We start from the raw sequence: 17973 nt of genomic DNA, 5'->3' as shown, positions 1-17973 counted from the left end.
GTGACAGGAAAAGGACATCAATTTCGTTTGGGTACAATGTCGCACGACCGCGCAGTTGTCAGTTAAAATTATGCAGTGCCTTATTGCAAGAAAAATGGCCTAGTCAATGAGGGGGAAAATCTTTGTGGGGCTGAAGTGGTTAAACTGGCTCTAGTATTATACACAGTGAAAAGTGAGGATGTACAGGGAGGACATATTGCTGGTTGATAGATGTACACCATAGTGAGAACTACACCGAAGGAGGAGAGGAATTCCACATCTTCCCATGAACGTCTGTAAATGGTACTCTGTGTTTACTAAAATAACAAAATAGGGCTCGTCCGGGATTTGAACCCGGGACCTCTCGCACCCTAAGCGAGAATCATACCCCTAGACCAACGAGCCACATGGTGACAACACCTCTGGTCCAATCAGAGAGCTCCTTCATACAACATACCACAGACAGCTAGTAACCATTAGACATGTGCATTTGTTTTCATCCGAATGCATTTCCGTCCGAATTTCAGGTATTTTCATTATTGTTTTAACAAACGAAAGCGCAGAAACCGAAAGTTCCAACATAAACAAATGCTTTATTTTCGTTTTCTTTGCGACAACAGTTTGATCTAGATAGGAGATTCAACATGACGCTAACAATAACAATCTGTGTTTATCGAACCTGTGGTCGAATGTGCCTAATTATTCGACATAGAGAGAAAAGATCGCTGCTGGAATTGGGTGGGGGAAGTAAAATAAAAATAATAATGATGATGATGAATGTTATAGGCTGATTGTAACCAAAGAGGAGGAGCAGTAAAATAGCTAGAACTAACTTGACAATTCAAAATGAACGACGAAGCAGCGAAAAACATACAAACGTTGAATCTGTCATTGAAGGCTTATGGTGTCTGTCGAAAGTTCTAAAGAAGAGCGGAGCAGCTAAACTGTACGACGCTGCAATCGTACATTTCCGTTCAAATGCATCCACCCATAGGCTATAGAAAAATGTTGGTTGACTAGTCATAATAATAATTAATAAATATAATTATTGCTAGTCATACAACATTAAAATTCTACTATAGCTAGCTTGTAGGCTAGGGTGACCAGACATCCCCAGTTTCCGAGGACAGTCCCCAGATTGAGGACACTGTCCCCGGACCAAGTCTGTCCCTGGGTTGGATTTGAACAGGGGCTGGGGCAATTTCAATGACAGTCAGTGCAGAATTAAAAAAAAATAAGGGGGAGGGGTGTATTTTTTTCCCATTATCTGTGCCCCTTTCTGATGATCATATGCTGGTCAGAGCAGAGGGAATATTTCTTCAGTTTCGGGTGCATGCCTGTTCCGCTCCATCCGCATGTTCTTCTGCCTTGGCTCAAGTCCTGGACAGCTCCTGGCTATCTCCTTTCCTTACCTTGCAGAGAGCTAAGAGTTGACAGACTGAGGCGACGGGGGGAGAGAGTCGCTGATTGCCGCCATTGCCAGTAAAAAACAAAAATATGTCCCCAGATTTTATTTTAAAAATCTGGTCACCTTATTGTAGGCGGAACATTGCGGACTGGAAATGTACAGTTTCTCTGCTCCGTCGAATCTTCTTTGAACATTCGACAGACACCTTCAATGACAGATTCGACGTTAATTCGGATTTTCGGACAAATGCAATTTCTAATGAAATCTATTAATACAAATTTCGGGAGTAACTAAATAAATGTATTTTTCAGACGAAAACGTAATTCCGCAACAAAATATTTCAGTGCGCACATGTCTAGTACCCATTGTAAGGGGTTAGCTCAGTAGCGGGGTGTGTGACCCCCTGGATGGGTTCACTACACACTGAATTTATACAGACAGGCAGTCGAAGACGGTTGAAAACAAAGATTTTGGTTTATTTTTCCATCTTGCTGGAAACAAGTGCAAGCATCCAAACAGCATAAACAAGATCAAACATAAAATAAACCCTGGCCACTTGGGGCGTCTACCTTCACCACACAGGAACCTATCTAGGGAGTCTGGCACAGCCTAGTGGTCGACGCCTAATAACAATTGGTGTATTGTCTAAACAAGTCAGAAATGTATGTCCTGTCTGTGACAACACCCCCAGATTTACCCGACTTCCTGTCGCACCATAAACAGACTTTTTATCTGTGAGGGGTTGCAGTGTTGTGGCACCAGTGCCTATGGCCAAAATTTCAAAGACAACGAGGGATGTACAGGCATACCCCACTTTTAAGTACACAATGGGGTTTATTTGCAAAAGCTGGAAAGTGCAAAATTAGGCTCACTTCTGCATAGAAACTAATGAGCTTTTAGCCCTGGTTCACACTGGGTACGATTTGGAACGATTTGACATGTCAAATCGCATCTCAAATCGGCGGCAATTGTCGGCAATGGCACTGTCCTAATCAGTGCGACGCCGCATCTGCGATTTCAAAAAGTAGTTCCTGTACTACTTTTTGCGATTTCGGGCCGCGATTTACATTAAATTGCGGCCGAAATCGCGGTAAAATCGCGCATTTTACCGCGATTTTGAATTCGCAGCAGTGTGAACCTAGGCTCAACCCCAGTTTGTTCAATTAAGCTTTGGTAATAAAACCTGGAAGCTTGTTGGTTTCAATGCAGAAGTGAGCCTGATTTTGCACTTTTCAGCTATAGTAAATAAACCCCATTGTGTACTTAAATGTGGGGTATGCTGTATAAAGCTGACAAAATCAGAAAGGGTTAATCTTAGGACCAAGCACATGAACGTGAAGTATCATCTGCTTAGGGACATTCGAGAGCAAAGTATTATCAACATTCAATATTTCCCATCAGAAGAGATGACTGGATGCAATCACCAATCCATTGTTATTCTTCTTCAGGAGAACCTCAATATCATAAAAGCAAAGCATATAATGTTAAGAAGGGGTGTTGAAAGTGCAACAGAGCATATACGGTACTATGCACTCTGAATTATAGATGGTGCTATCAGGGCCGATCCTAGGGTCACAGGCGCCTGGGTGCAGAAAAATTTCTGGCGCCCCACATTGGCGTGGTAATTTTACTAACTCCTCCCCTTTACAAATGTTTCTATGGCAATGACTTAACCACAGAGATGCTCCCCCACAAAGTCTTCATTAACCTGGGATCCTTACATGATCTCTTAACAATAAACAAAATACAGGAAGACAAGCAGAGTACTTGGGACTATTGGGACCTGGAGGGGGGCCTCTCTGATGGACCCAGAGAGGGCTTCTGTTAGAGAGTCTGTTAGAAAGAGCCAACAGACATACTACAGACATGATACAGGAGATGGTCAGAGACTGCAGACATAGGACAGGAGATGGTCAGAGACTGCAGGCATAATACAGGAGGTGGTCACAGACTGCGGACATAGTACAGGAGACAGTCAGAGACTGCAGACATGATATAGGACACGGCCAGAGACCGCAGACATAGTACAGGAGACGATCAGAGACTGCAGACATAGTACAGGAGGAGATGGTCCATTAGACCCCTTTCACCCTGGAGGCATTTTTCAGGCACTTTAGCGTTCAAAATAGCGCCTGAAAAAAGCCTCATCTGCAATCCCAGTGTGAGAGCCCGAGTGCTTTCACACTGGGGCAGTACGCTGGCAGGACGTCAAAAAATTCCTGCAAGTAGCTTCTTTGAGGTGCTTTAGGAGCAGTGTATACACCGCTCTTAAAGTGCCCCTGCCCATTGAAATCAATGGTCAGTACCTGCAAAGCACTTTGGCACTGGTGCCTTTGAACCCTTTATTTGGCTGCTAGTGGGGGTTAAATGTACCTCTAAAATGACGGTAAAGAGCCGCTAAAAATAGCGGCGCTTTACAGCCAGCGCCCCCTCACCGTCAGTGTGAAAGGGCTCTTGGTACATCACAACTTTAGATGGACTACTGAGGCGCAGGAATGGGCAGGGGCTGTGTATCATATGCAATCTATCATGCCATAAAACATCTAGAGCAGGGACAGCCCAGAGCACTGGGGGATGCTGGGTATGCCATCCCCCAGCACACTGAACACTGAATTCAACTTGGTTCTCTCTCTGCGCAGCCCGAGATAGAGATGGGAGGGGGAGGCATTCCAACTGGAGTTGGTGGAGTGCGGGTTCCAAGACTCACAGTGTGAGGAATTTATTCATATATCAGCATTCAGCAGCCACTGAAAACTAGAACCCTCATGTCAGGAAAAGCACTGCCAGGCTGGACGGGCTGCCCTATGCTCACACATCAGTTCTGGATGGACACACACACCTATGCTCCGAACACTAGTTCTGGACAGACACAAACAAGAAAAGGAGGGAGGGGAGAACTCTGGCATTTCAGCGCCCCCATCTCTGCAGGCGCCTGGGTGCAAAGCACCCTGTGCACCCTGCCTAGGATCGGCCCTGGGTGCTATAGTGCTATACTAGGATCTGTGTGTTTATATAGGCTTGTATATTCTGCACATGAAAGAAGTTTTTTCCTCTCTGCTCTCTCCTGTAATGCCTTTCTCACACATGTATGCCGTTCTCTTATGCATATAAAGCTGAATTCTTAATTTTTCAAGACCTCAGTGCCTCATCCTATCGGGTAACCAACAACTAGAGCAATTTAAAAAAAAAAATTGTACACGTAAAAATCTGCATTTTTGCCTTATTTAAAACCCCCCCAGAACATTCTATATTTTCTGAAAGCAGAGGACCCGTGGAATAAAAACATAGTTGTTGCAAGATTTTTGTGCAACTGTTTATTAAATGCATATTTTCAGGAACAAATATAATACAACATTTCACAATGGGGGTTATTTACTAAAGGCAAATCTACTTGGAAGTGCAGTCGCTGTGGATCCGAGGGGGACATGCAAGGAAAATAAAATACAGCATTTTAGCTTGCACATGATTGGATGATACAATCAACACTGCTTCCCCTCATTTCAGATCTACCCCTCAGATTCAAAGTGTGTGTGGTCATAATCGTAATCACAGTGTAGTCATAGGCACACCCTAATCACCCTATGTGTTGCAGATTCGCCGTTTAGAGCACTGATTTTTCACCAAAACCCCCTAATGGGGATCCGAAAACGATTGTAATTTTTTTTTTTTAAAACAAAACTGTACAAAATAATAAAAACTACAGACACTGTCCACTGCCCTACTGACACCAATCTCTGCTCTGTGGACACTGTCAGTATATATACACATGCACACACACACACACACATATTTGAGATTTGGGGTGCACATCCTAATGCAATAGGCTGTGCACACACCTATAATTGTAGTATTGCTGATTAAACAATTTACTCGAAAGTATTAAAAATACTCACAATGCAGTGCAATACGCAGACTGAAGCCCTGTACACACGGACGAGAATCCCGTCAGAATTTTTTTTTTTCTCAACAGGATTTTTGTCTAGCTTTTCTTGAATACACACTGTCAAGCCAAAATCTCGTTGTTCTAAAACGCGGTGACGTACAACGGCAGTATAAAGGGGAAGTTCGATTCCAATGGCGCCACCCCTTGGGCTGCTTTTGCTAATCTCGTGTTACTGCGCGTTAGTAAAGGTTTGGTGAAAGACGATTTGTGCTTTTCAGTCTTCGTGCTTTCAGTTTGTTTTCTGCGGTTCAGTTTGTGCTTGTGGGTTCGTATCTTGTCTTTCAGGGAGTGTAGTCAGGTCGTATCTGTTTTTCAGTGCGTTCTTGTCCGCTCGTTTCTGACTTTCAGGTCGTTCCTCATAGGCCTTGCTGTTCTTCAGTGCGTTCTGTTTAGTTCGTTCTGATCAGATGACCGTTTCCTAGCCATGTTGTGGGTACGTTCTCGTCATAGAGTTCGTGCTGTGCAGGCGCTTTGTGTTGGTCTTCCTGTCTTGGACCAAGACAAGTCCATGAACAGGGTGAAGAGCAGTTCATGGACCAAGATTTGGTTGCTCCAGCGGGACCAATTCTCTCACATGCCTCTGTTGCGGGAGATCCAGGAGAATAACCCTGACGATTACAGGAATTTTCTGAGGATGTCGGACCCCGTTTTTCAGCATCTCTTGGCTTTGGTGTCCCCCTATATCACCAGGCAGGACACCTTTATGCGGGAAGCCATCAAGCTGAGCAGAGGCTAGTCGCTACGTTGCGATACCTGGTGACTGGGAGAAGCCTGCAGGACCTGAAGTTCACAACAGGCATCTCCCCCCAGGCTCTGGGACTCATTATCCCAGACACCTGTTCTGCCATCATCCAAGTCCCGCAGAAGAATTATTTGTAGGGGTAAGTTTAATATCACATTCTATGTATTTAATGCTTGCTAATGTATTGTATTTCTTTCATCCTTCCCTAAAATTGTAATATGCTGTGAATTTGTCCTCATGCATGCTGTCATCTAGCCCCCCTAATTTTTTTTACAAGGGGACATCAGAGGGGGGCCTTCTATGTTTGTCCTTAAATACTCCTTAAAATAAATCTTATAATGATGTTGGCCAATAATGTTTTTGTAAAATCTGCTTGCAATGTTATGTGCAAAAGTACTAAAACATTTTTATCTTGTGTAGCACTACCCCCGTAGGAGCTGCTGGATAGTTTTGGGCCTGCACGTTACCTCAACACTTGTCGTCTAGGGGAAGAAAGTCTGAAATATCTTTTTTCTTGCTTGAACTTGTGAAGAAGGATGAAGGGGAAGGGAAGGTTCAGGTACACGATACAGATCACTTGGGAAAATCCCCATATCTCCAAAGTCATTCGCCACTCCCTCCGGAGTGGGTATTGCTCACCCGGACAGACCACTCTCACCAGGCCTAGCAGCTGGAATGAAGCACGAACCAGTTTGCTAACAGTCTCTGCCACAGACTGATTGGGAATAAATTGAATAGTCCGGAATCCTCTGCCACAGGATGTAATACCCAAACTTCCAGCCGTACAGTTAAAGAGCCTTTAAGCCGACCCGGTGAACTGTAGGACAACTTGAATTGTGGATCCCTTCTTAACAATGTCACCAGGCCTATGCCTTCCGCTTGGTCTCCTCCAGGGAAAGTCCTCCCCTGGTTTCCTTCATTAAGGGTAGCTTCCTTCACTTAGATAGACAGCTTAAGATCCCTCTTGATTCGTAGGCCCCAACCAGCATTACTGGGCCTACTAGCAGAGATGCAGCCTTGGGCCAACATGGCCCCGGGGCTAGAAATCACACAACACATTACCTTGCGCCAGGGGGGCCACGAGGCGAAGACCCCAAAACATGGCATCTGCCCCTTAAGTATCCCTTCCCGGCATGCACAGCGGGGCACAACTCCCACTGGGCTGCTCCCGAGAAAAGACACTCAATGACCTATGGCTTACCCGGTTTCCAACACTGACCTGTGGGGGTATCACCACCTACAGGCAACAGTGGGAAAATGCTATCAGGCACAGCCACTGCCAGGACAGAGGCTATTTCAGAATAAATTATACAGTCCGAGCCACATTATCGGCTCAGACACCCACTAAATCTAACATATATCGCCCAGTAATTTGGGAGCAGGGCGCTACACTTGTTTGATTCCACAGCTTCCTTCCACGCCACAGGAATGGCAGACAGTGGAATCTGAGTTTGCCATGCGGTGGGATTTCCCCAATTTAGGCAATCGACGGGAAGCGCGTCCGCAACGTGCCACCATCCCGTTCGGGTTCTTATTACTTCAATTACAAGGGGTTTCATAGCATTGTGTTGATGGCGGTGGTGTCAGCACAGTATGAACTTTTCTATGTCGATGTGGGGAAGAACGACCAGATGTCGGATGGGGGAGCCTTCAGCCAGACGGAGTTTTCTTTTTGTCTCCAGAGTGATGACATTGCATTGCCACCAGATGCAGAGAATGTTGAAGGACTCCCCTTTGTGTTTCTGGCTGATGAAGCCTTTGGACTGGGACCGCATCTCATGAGGCCATTCCCCCAGAGGACCCTCACCCCAGAGAGGAGGGTATTCAACTACCGGCTGGCCAGAGCCCGAAGAGTTGTGGAGAATGCCTTCGGGATAATGGCCAGCCGGTTCCGCCTATTTCTAACTTACATACACATGGCGGAGTATAAAATAATCTACATCGTGTTTTGCTGCTGCATTCTCCACAATTTTTTGCGTAGACTTTCGCCAATTTATATGTCCACAATTGGTGAGGCCGGACTTTCCTCAGCAGAGAATACCTTGCCGGGCCTAGAATCTGGCCATCCTGGCTTGCCCCCCCAAAGCGGCCGTGCAGTTTGGCAGCAATACAGTTGTATGCAAAAGTTTAGGAACCCCTGACAATTTCGAAGATTATCAGAAGGCTGGTCCCGAGAGAGCAAAAAGGCGTGACTCCCCTTCCTTAAATGACCTCCTCCACCAGTCTGAGCAAAACGTCACATCCTTCTGGAGGGCAAAGCATTGCGGGAAATGTAGTCTGCTTCTCCGAGGAGTCCATGGAGTCCGTGTCTCCTGCTACCAGTAGTCCCGCAATGCACAGCCTCCCAACAATGTCCAACATATTTACAATTTAAAATATAAGTCCAGCGGGGATAACCTGTCACGAAGCTCTGACAGGACAACCCCGCTACACACTCCCCCCACTTGAATTCTTTGGTCCCCAAAGAGGGTATGGACCCTGATACATGCTTCTCAAGATACAAGCGGAGAAAAAGGTTGTTAGTTCATGCAAGGCACTAAATGATGTGCATTACTTCTTACTTTGTGCAAAGCTAGACAACTCAATGACTGGCACAAACTGGACAGAGGAACCCCCCACCAATCGTTGGGTATGGGTAGGCTGCCCTGTCCATTTTCTACTAACACTAGAGTGCTAGGTTCAGATGTGTCAGGGGGTGAGCAGGGGCTGACCTCCACTAAATTGGCAGCTGGAGAATCACTCAAAACATTAGACCTCTTTGAGGTGAAAATAGTCTCTTCAGAACACTCTCCCAATTGGCTATAGGTCAGTCTCTTTGGGGGATGAATAGTTCTCTTTTCTCTGAGTTCTTCCAGCGTTGATGGGCCAGAAGGAGCAGGGTCTATTTCAAAGTCCGGGGGAGCAGCATCATCCTTTGATTCAGACATAGCAGATTCCTCATTCCCTGAATCGTGCAGATCTCCATTCGGTGGGCTTGGGGTCTCCATGAGATCTCCTGCTGAGTATAAATCAATCTCTTCTTCTTGGTCTTCACTGAATACATTCTGTGGTATGAATTTAGGGGCCTCTGGTCGAAGTGCCCCACTACTGGTCGCTTCAGATGAGGGCAGGAACGAAGCATTAGGTTCTGATCGTTGAGAGGACCATAACCACTCTGACCCTATCCATTCATCTGTGGACTCTTCATCCTCTGAGTCTGGATGTGGAACTTGAGATCTAGTGACCGGCCCAGAGGGTTTGGTTGCGGGGGGGTAAATCCAGAGAGTCAGGGGTCGAGGGTAGTCAAACAGCTTCATTGAGGGGTAGTAGATGATTCCTATGCCAGGTTTTCAGGGGCCCCACACTGCCTTCAGGTCGGACCTGATACACGGGAAGGTCAGGCAACTTTTTACATATGATATAGGGCTGAGACTTCCAGCGGTCAGCCAGTTTGTGTTTTTCAGCCTTGTGTAGTGTGTTGCGGTGGTTAAAAGAGAGAAGACAGAGAAAGAGAGAGTGTAATTTTTAGTAGGTAGATAGAGCAGGCAGGCAAGCAGGCAGGCTAGTCAGTTAAAGTTACAGTGTGTAGAGGATATATATGCATCCCAGGTGTTGTATATATATTTATACAATGTATAGTTTAGCTAGATCTGCACTTTCTAATTTACTGGCAGGCAGGTGATTGTGCTAGCTGCAGTATTCTCACGTGGTGTACTGCCTGTGTCCTCTGCAGTCTGCACCTAAAGCTACGTTGTGTGTACTGCCCGTGTCCTCTGCAGTGTGCACCTAAAGCTACGTGGTGTGTACTGCCTGTGTCCTCTGCAGTGTGCACCTAAAGGTACGTGGTGTGTACTGCCTGTGTCCTCTGCAGTGTGCACCTAAAGCTACGTGGTGTGTACTGCCTGTGTCCTCTGCAGTGTGCACCTAAAGCTATGTGGTGTGTGTACTCCCCGTGTCCTCTGCAGTGTGCACCTAAAGCTACGTGGTGTGTACTGCCCGTGTCCTTTGCAGTGTGCACCTAAAGCTACATGGTGTGTACTGCCTGTGTCCTCTGCAGTGTGCACCTAAAGCTACGTGGTGTGTGTACTGCCCGTGTCCTCTGCAGTGTGCACCTAAAGCTACGTGGTGTGTACTGCCTGTGTCCTCTGCAGTGTGCACCTAAAGCTATGTGGTGTGTGTACTCCCCGTGTCCTCTGCAGTGTGCACCTAAAGCTACGTGGTGTGTACTGCCCGTGTCCTTTGCAGTGTGCACCTAAAGCTACATGGTGTGTACTGCCTGTGTCCTCTGCAGTGTGCACCTAAAGCTACGTGGTGTGTACTGCCTGTGTCCTCTGCAGTGTGCACCTAAAGCTACGTGGTGTGTGCACTGCCCGTGTCCTCTGCAGTGTGCACCTAAAGCTACGTGGTGTGTGTACTGTCTGTGTCTGTGCTATTTTTCTCAATAATTTTCATCCATATTGCAGGGTCATCCCTTGTTGCCACCTTTTCTTCAAGTCAAACCCAAACACTTTAGCGGCGCACAGCAACTTATTTTTTTTATAGTATAAACTATACATATATTTTGCTATTAAATAACATTTGTAATCATATGAACTTAAAGGGGTGTTCCAGTAATTTTTAATGTTTATTAAAAGTCAGCAGCTACAAAAAGTGTAGCTGCTGGCTTTTAATAAACATACACTCACCTGCTCCACGTTCCAGCGACGCGCCGGCCGGGGGGCTCTGCTCCTCTCCCCCCCTCTCCGGCCTTCCTCTTCATTCTAAGTGTGAGCACCCGGCCGTGACAGCTTTCGGCTTCACGGCCGGGAACCCACTGCACATTCGCGAGCGGCGCTGCGCCATCCGATTGGACAGGCGATCGCCTGGGACCTGTCACGTGTCCCAGGCAATCGCCTACAGGGAGGGGCTGCCAAAAGGCGATCTGACGATTCGCCTTAGCAGCCCCTCGGCGGAAGGAGGAAGTGGGACAGGAAGTCCCACTCCTCCTGAAGCCCCCACTCCCCCCCCAAAAAAATTACATGCCAAATGTGGCATGTAAGGGGGCGAGTAGTGGATTAAGCGGAAGTTCCACTTTTGGGTGGAACTCCACTTTAATAACAACAGTCCCCTTTCAGAGTCTGCAGAGTTCCCCTTTTACATCTGAACTCGCAGAGTTCCCTTTCACTGTAAGGGGATATTCTGCAGACTCTGATGTAAGGGAGAACTCTGGGGACTCTAACATAAGGGATGCTCTGGAAACCCTGATTTATGGGGGAACACTGAGAACATCGATGTACGGAGACTCTGATGTAAGGGGAAACACTGTGGCCTCTGGTGTAAAGGGGAACTCTGATGTAAGGGGTAATCTGAGAAACTTGATTTTCCTCATCGCACTTACTCAGAGACAGGAGAGAGAAGGGGGGAGACTTCAGTCACAGACAGGGATGGAAGGTGAGCTCACTCACCTCTTGGCAGTCGACACCTCTCATCCAGATGTATATGAGCCTGCTGGAATTCAAATTTTCGGCCCCAACTTTCCTTTTCTGAGGCACAGTGCCAAGGATTGGAGTGTGGGAAGACACAGAGGGGTAGGGGTGTGGGGGATAAAAGGGTGCAGATTGAGCCCTCTCTCCTCTCCGTGTGTGTGTTTTGGGGGAGGGGGCGGAGATTGTTAGTGCTGGCTTTAGGCAGCTTAGACACCTGCAGCCAGCAACCCTGCTGGGAAGCCATAGTTGAGTCTAAATAATGTGTCCGGGTTTCAGGCAGTCTGAAACCCGGACTCATGATTCCAAACCTGAACTGTCCGGGTGAATCCTGGACAGGTGGCAACCCTTGCTGCTGGCTGTCCACGCTCTTCATTCCCCAATCACATCTAGCATTATGTTTTTGCATGTGCTGCACTTAGGGCAGTCCATTTACTTGAATAAGGTGTCCTACATGCAACAAATGCGCAAAAAAAAAAAAAAAAAAAAAAAAATGATTGTCTAATGGCCATGTTTGGGATGCCATTAGGAATTATTGGAACAAAAGCGTGATGCATGTGCATTTCTGTGCGTTTCTGTGTGCGTTTCCGGTATCGCGTTTTGGACGGCCGGAATTTGGTCTGACAGTGTGTATGCACGACAGCTTGAACGGAATTCCGACGGAAAATTCCATCGGATTTTATCCCGCCGGAAATTCCGATCGTGTGTACAGGGCACTAGGCTGGGTTCACACTGGTGCGATGTTAAACATTGCATGTGATTTGAACCGGACTGCTGTGCAGATCACATTCGATACCTGTGCAATGCGAATTCAGCCATAAAGATTGTATCCGCATTTGTATCACAGCGGTGCAGCACCCTTTTTTTGGCCTGCACTGGAATTGGATTGCATGGGTGTTCATACCTATGCGATCCAATTTTTGCAGCATTGGGCAGTTGGCACTGCGATCTGCGAACCGTTCTGGGGGTGTCATTAACTTTGCATTGACACCCACAGTGGTTTTCAGATGTCAGTGTGAACCGCCAACAGGTGACATGCGATGCGGGAACCTGCACTGGAATCGCGCTGGTTCCCGCATCGCATATATGTGAACCAGCACTTAAAGTGGAGTTCCACCCAAATGTGAAAGCTACACTTATCTGCTTCCTCCCATCCTCCGGTGCCACATTTGGCACCTTTGGTCAAAAACAGGTATCCGCTTCCACTTCCGTGTAAGGGCGCAGCGACGACCTACGTCATTTGAGGCCCCTGTTCCTCCCCCCCCCCCACTGCCTTCTGGGAGACACACACAGGTCCCAGAAGGGACAGTGGGATCATTCAGAAAGCGCAGATCGACTCGCACATGCTCAGTAGGAAACAGGCTATGAAGCTGATGGACGGGTTGGCTTCAGGTGCTGAAATTGCGGGCTCCCAGGACAGGTAAGACCCCTTTCACACTAAGGCGATTTGCAGGCGATATAACGCTTAAAATAGCGCCTGCAAAGCATCCTGAAAGAGCCGCTCCTTTCACTCCAGTGTGAAAGCCTGAGGGCTTTCACACTGGAGCTGTGTGCTGGCAGGATGCTAAAGTCCTGCTAGCAGCATCTTTGAGGCGCTGTAGGAATAGTGGATACACTGCTCCTAAAGCGCCCCTGCTCATTGAAATCAGCAGTGGCGCTTTGCGGGTGGTTTTAACCCTTTTTCGGACGCTACTAGCTGCTGAACAGCGCAACAAAAACGACAGTAAAGTTCTGCTAAAAAATAGCGGCGCTTTACCGCAGACGCCCCTACCGCACCAGTGTGAAAGGGCTCTAGGGCCCCTTTCACACTGGGGCAGGATGTGCGGTGGCCGTATAGCGCCGCTATTTTTAGCAATGCTAGCGGCAATGCGCATTGCCGGCGGTATAGCTGCGGTGTTCCATTGTTTTCAATGGGAAGGAGCGGTATACACACCGCTCCTCTCACCGCTCCAAAGATGCTGCTTGCAGGAGATTTTTTTTCACCAGCCAGCGCATCGCCTCAGTGTGAAAGCCCTCGGGCTTTCACATTGAGAATGCTGGGGCAGGAGTATTTCAGGCGTTATTTATGCACTATTTTTAGCGCTAAAACGTCTGAAATAATAAGTAGCAGCAGCCACCTAAAAATGTTCGCACATAAATAATAATATAAAAAAAAAAAAGAAGGTAGCTCACTGACTGAATAACTATGTAACTAAATGGATGAACAGAAGGATAATTGATAAGATAAAAACTGATCAATTAATAAAATGTCCAGACAAATCCAAAACATGCAATTCCAGTGCAAAAATAAACCAAGTGGACAAGTGAAAAAAAAAAGTGAAATAGGCAATCAGTAACCCATATAAGATAGATGGATACAAATCCAGTAAATAGGTAAATGTGCAACTGACATCAATCAATGTGCATAAAAGTGGAAAAGTCTGATACAAAATAAAGTCTTCAAAAAAGTTCATATTTCATACTGATGTGCAATAAACTCCAAAAGTGCAAACAGGCAATCTTCACAGGACCACAGTGATTACAGAAGTGCAGGTTCTGTTTTTCTTCCAGTGCAGGTGCTAAAAACAGTTTCCCCCAGCCCCTCGCCTTATTAGGCTTAAAATAAAAGCCTTGCTGCAATATCTCTTTAGGACTGGTTACTGCTCTCTCCTCATTACCGTCCCAGCTCCTGATTTCACATGCACAGCAGGCTTACACACACACAAGTTCCTGATGACATCTAATAATCCACAGATCCAAAGCTCCAAACATGGCCAGCCTCCTCAAATCAGCTCACAGTAACATAGAGGAGAGAAAGGAGCGCTTCCTAGTGCAGTAGGTTAAAAAAGGGAGGATATATTAACCGATTAACGACCGCCGCATGTACATATACGTCGGCATAATGGCACGGACAGGCAGAACGACGTGCCCGCACGTCGCTGCCTAGACTTGGGTCGGGACCCCCCCCCCCCCGGTACATGCGGCGGTTGGAAATCGTCGGGGAGCGATCCGGGATGAGGGCGCGGCTATTCGCCGCCCCCTCGCGATCGCTCCCCGGAGCTGAAGAATGGGGAGAGCTGTATGTAAACACGGCTTCCCCGTGCTTCACTGTGGCAGCTGCATCGATCGTGTCATCCCTTTTATAGGGAGACACAATCGATGACGTCAGACCTACAGCCTACAGTTGTAAACACACACTAGGTGAAACATAACCCCTTCAGCGCTCCCTGTGGTTAACTCTCAAACTGCAACTGTCATTTTCACAATAAACAATGCAATTTAAATGCATTTTTTGCTGTGAAAATGACAATGGTCCCAAAAATGTGTCAAAATTGTCCGAAGAGTCCGCCATAATGTCGCAGTCACGAAAAAAATCGCTGATCGCCGCCATTAGTAGTAAAAAAATATTTTTTTATAAAAATGCAATAAAACTATCCCCTATTTTGTAAACGCTATAAATTTTGCGCAAACCAACCGATAAACGCTTATTGTGATTTTTTTTTACCAAAAATAGGTAGAAGAATACGTATCGGCCTAAACTGAGGAAAAAAAATGTTTTTTTATATATTTTTGGGGGATATTTATTATAGAAAATTGTCGCTCTATTTTTGTTTATAGCACAAAAAATAAAAACCGCAGAGGTGATCAAATACCACCAAAAGAAAGCTCTATTTGTGGGAAGAAACGTACGCAAATTTCGTTTCGGTACAACATTGCATGACCGCGCAATTACCAGTTAAAGCAGCGCAGTGCCAAATCGTAAAAACACCTCTGGGCATTTAGCTGCATATTTGTTCTGGGGCTTAAGTGGTTAAACATAAAAATCTTATATGGGTCACTAATTGCCTATTTCACCTTTTTTTTTTTCACTTGTCCACTTGGTTTATTTTTGCACTGAAATTGCATGTTTTGGATTTGTCTGGACATTTTTTAATAATTGATCAGCTTTTATCTTATCAATTATCCTTCTGTTCACCCATTTAGTTACATAGTTATTCAGTCAGTGAGCGCCCCCTACCTTCTTTTTTTTAATGGAATTTATTTAAAAAAAAATGTACTCATCCCTTCAGCACTGTTGCTATGTGGTCCTTTGCATTCTGCCACTTCCTCTCTGTGGCGCCTGATGTAATTTTCCTCAGCGCTGGTGCTCCTGGGAGATGTGTGTCATCATTTCCCAGGAGTTAGTGGGCAGCGCAGAGGGCTAGTTTGCCATAACAACGGGGCGGCACTTCCGACGCTGCCGTCGCCCGTTGTAATGGCACTGTCTGAAGTGTACGGCGCTGCGAGCCGTTGATACTGCGCATGCACGAGAATAGGCGGTGCATGCTGGTCGCTCAGCTGCACTGTGTCCCAGGAAGATAGTGCTTGTGGGCTTCACATGCTCACAAGCAATATGGAAATTGCCAGCAAGGCAGAATAAAAGTTATATTTGTTTGGGAAATCAGCAATCGAGCGGCGACCTATATAAAACACGCGAGTAATATAACTGAAAATATTAAAAAAACAATATTCATGAAAAAAAAAAAAAATGTAAACTGTGGGAACTCCGCTTTAAAATTCAGCAGCTACAGTATTTGTAACTGCTGACTTTTTTCTTCCCTAGGCTGGAACTCTGCTTTAAAGGTGGAATTAAACCCTCCTATCCTTTAAAGCCAAAAAAGCTGCTTCTGTTCGATCTGCAACTGCCCTGGTGCTGCACATGTGATCAGTTATGACACCAGCCATTTGATGGTGTGACAGTTTGGTTGAGGACACAAGCAAATGTAACAGTTAATAATCCCTGCATTCTGGGAATGTAGCTGTTTTTTTGAAACCGTTAAATTGTTGGGTTTAATTCTGCTTTATGATTTACTGCTGTTCAGGGGCTCTGTGTTTCAGCAAAATGGCAGCCTCCAGCCAGAAGAAACAAGATCAATGCTGGAGGCAATTTACACTAATTTTGGTATCATAATTATTAATATGGAATGTATGCTCCAGTTCCTTGCTAAAGAAAATGTTTATTTATTAGTCGTTATGGGTAAAGTTCCGCTTTAAAGGGGTTGTAAAGGTTTGTATTTTATTTTCTAAATAGGTTCCTTTAAGCTAGTGCATTGTTGGTTCACTTACCTTTTCCTTCGATTTCCCTTCTAAATGTTTTTTTTTCCTTTGTCTGAATTTCTCACTTCATGTTCCTCCTCGATCCGGGCACCCGCGATCGCTCGTTACAGAGCGAGAACCAGGAGCTGTGTGTGTAAACAGACAGCTCCCGCTCCTGTCAGGGGGGGAAATGACCTATCGTCTGTTCATACAATGTATGAACAATGTATGAACAGCGATTTGTCATTTCCCCATGTCAGTCTTACCCCCCCTTCAGTTAGAACACACCCAGGGAACATGATTAACCCCTTCATCGCCCCCTAGTGTTAACCCCTTTACTGCCAGTGGCATTTTTATAGTAATCAATGGTCCCAAAAATGTCGCAGTACCGATAAAAAAAATCGCTGATCGCCTCCAAAAAAATTATTACGAAAAATGCCATAAAACTATCCCCTATTTTGTAAACGCTATAACTTTTGCGCAAACCAATCAATAAACGCTTATTGCGATTTTTTTTATGAAAAATATGTAGAATACGTATAGGCCTAAACTGAGGAAAAAAATTGTTTTTTTTTATATATTTTTGGGGGATATTTATTACAGCAAAAAGTAAAAAATATTAATTTTTTTCAAAATTGTCACTCTATTTTTGTTTATAGCGCAAAAACAAAAAAACGCACAGGCGATCAAATACCACCACAAGAAAGCTATATTTGTGGGGAGAAAAGGGACGCCAATTTTGTTTGGGAGCAACGTCGCGCAATTGTCAGTTAAAGCGACGCAGTGCCGAATCTCAAAAAGTAGCCTGGTCTTTGACCAGTAATATGGTCCGGGGCTGAAGTGGTTAAAGGAACCTATTTAGAAAATAAAAAACGAACCTTTACAACCCCGAATCTCACAGCCAGTTATCATTGAAAAAAGTCTCCTTATTTGAAGAATTGTTTTGAAGTACAAAAATGTGACAAGGGTTTCCAGCCCTGCCCTACTCTCTCCACTAGTCAGTCGCACTCCCATCCCCTATACACTCCCCTCTGCAATACAGCGCGCACCATTATCTGGCATAAGCGCTGCTCGTCTTTATGGTAGCAGCACTTGTATGGCAAGATCGCCACCTAGCGGCGCAGAGCGGGATGATAGTGCGCAGGCACAGGGCGGACCCAGTGTCTATGGTAACCCGAGGGGATGCTGGGCAGTGAGTGGGCTGGAAAGGGGAGAGAGATGGAGGAGCCGGAGAGCCCTAGAGGTGGCCGCCTGCCATGGGAATGCTTCTCAGCCTGGCTGGACGGAGTGTGTGTGGTTACCTTCGACCTGGAGCTGGGTCAGGCGATGGAGGTAAGGACGGGGGAGGAGGAGGGAGAGGCCGTCATTGTATGGGAGAGGCAGGCTGAGGAGAGATACTCGGCCG

The 17973-nt window shown here is 46.0% G+C and overlaps 1 protein-coding gene and 1 non-coding gene across 5 annotated transcripts in view; one reads left to right on the top strand and one right to left on the bottom strand.

Annotated features, from left to right (window-relative positions):
• Window positions 1-312: 312 nt before the first annotated feature.
• Window positions 313-384, bottom strand: TRNAP-AGG. The gene has a single exon. It is a non-coding gene; the product is annotated as a tRNA-Pro (tRNA).
• Window positions 385-17675: 17291 nt separating this feature from the next.
• Window positions 17676-17973, top strand: part of DENND6B (DENN domain containing 6B) — a 76793-nt gene continuing 76495 nt past the window's right edge. The window contains exon 1 of one of the 4 annotated variants that reach the window (XM_040343197.1): window positions 17676-17900. In XM_040343197.1, the coding sequence (XP_040199131.1) occupies window positions 17751-17900 (150 nt within the window). In that variant the 5' untranslated portion in view covers window positions 17676-17750. The remainder of the gene's footprint in view (window positions 17901-17973) is intronic. The other 3 variants (XM_040343194.1, XM_040343193.1, XM_040343196.1) reach the window with 3 other exon arrangements.

Source organism: Rana temporaria, chromosome 3 (assembly GCF_905171775.1).
Source record: "Rana temporaria chromosome 3, aRanTem1.1, whole genome shotgun sequence".
Taxonomy (NCBI): domain Eukaryota; kingdom Metazoa; phylum Chordata; class Amphibia; order Anura; family Ranidae; genus Rana; species Rana temporaria.
Note: the sequence above shows the minus strand (reverse complement) of the source record. Positions and strands in the feature narration are given on the sequence as shown.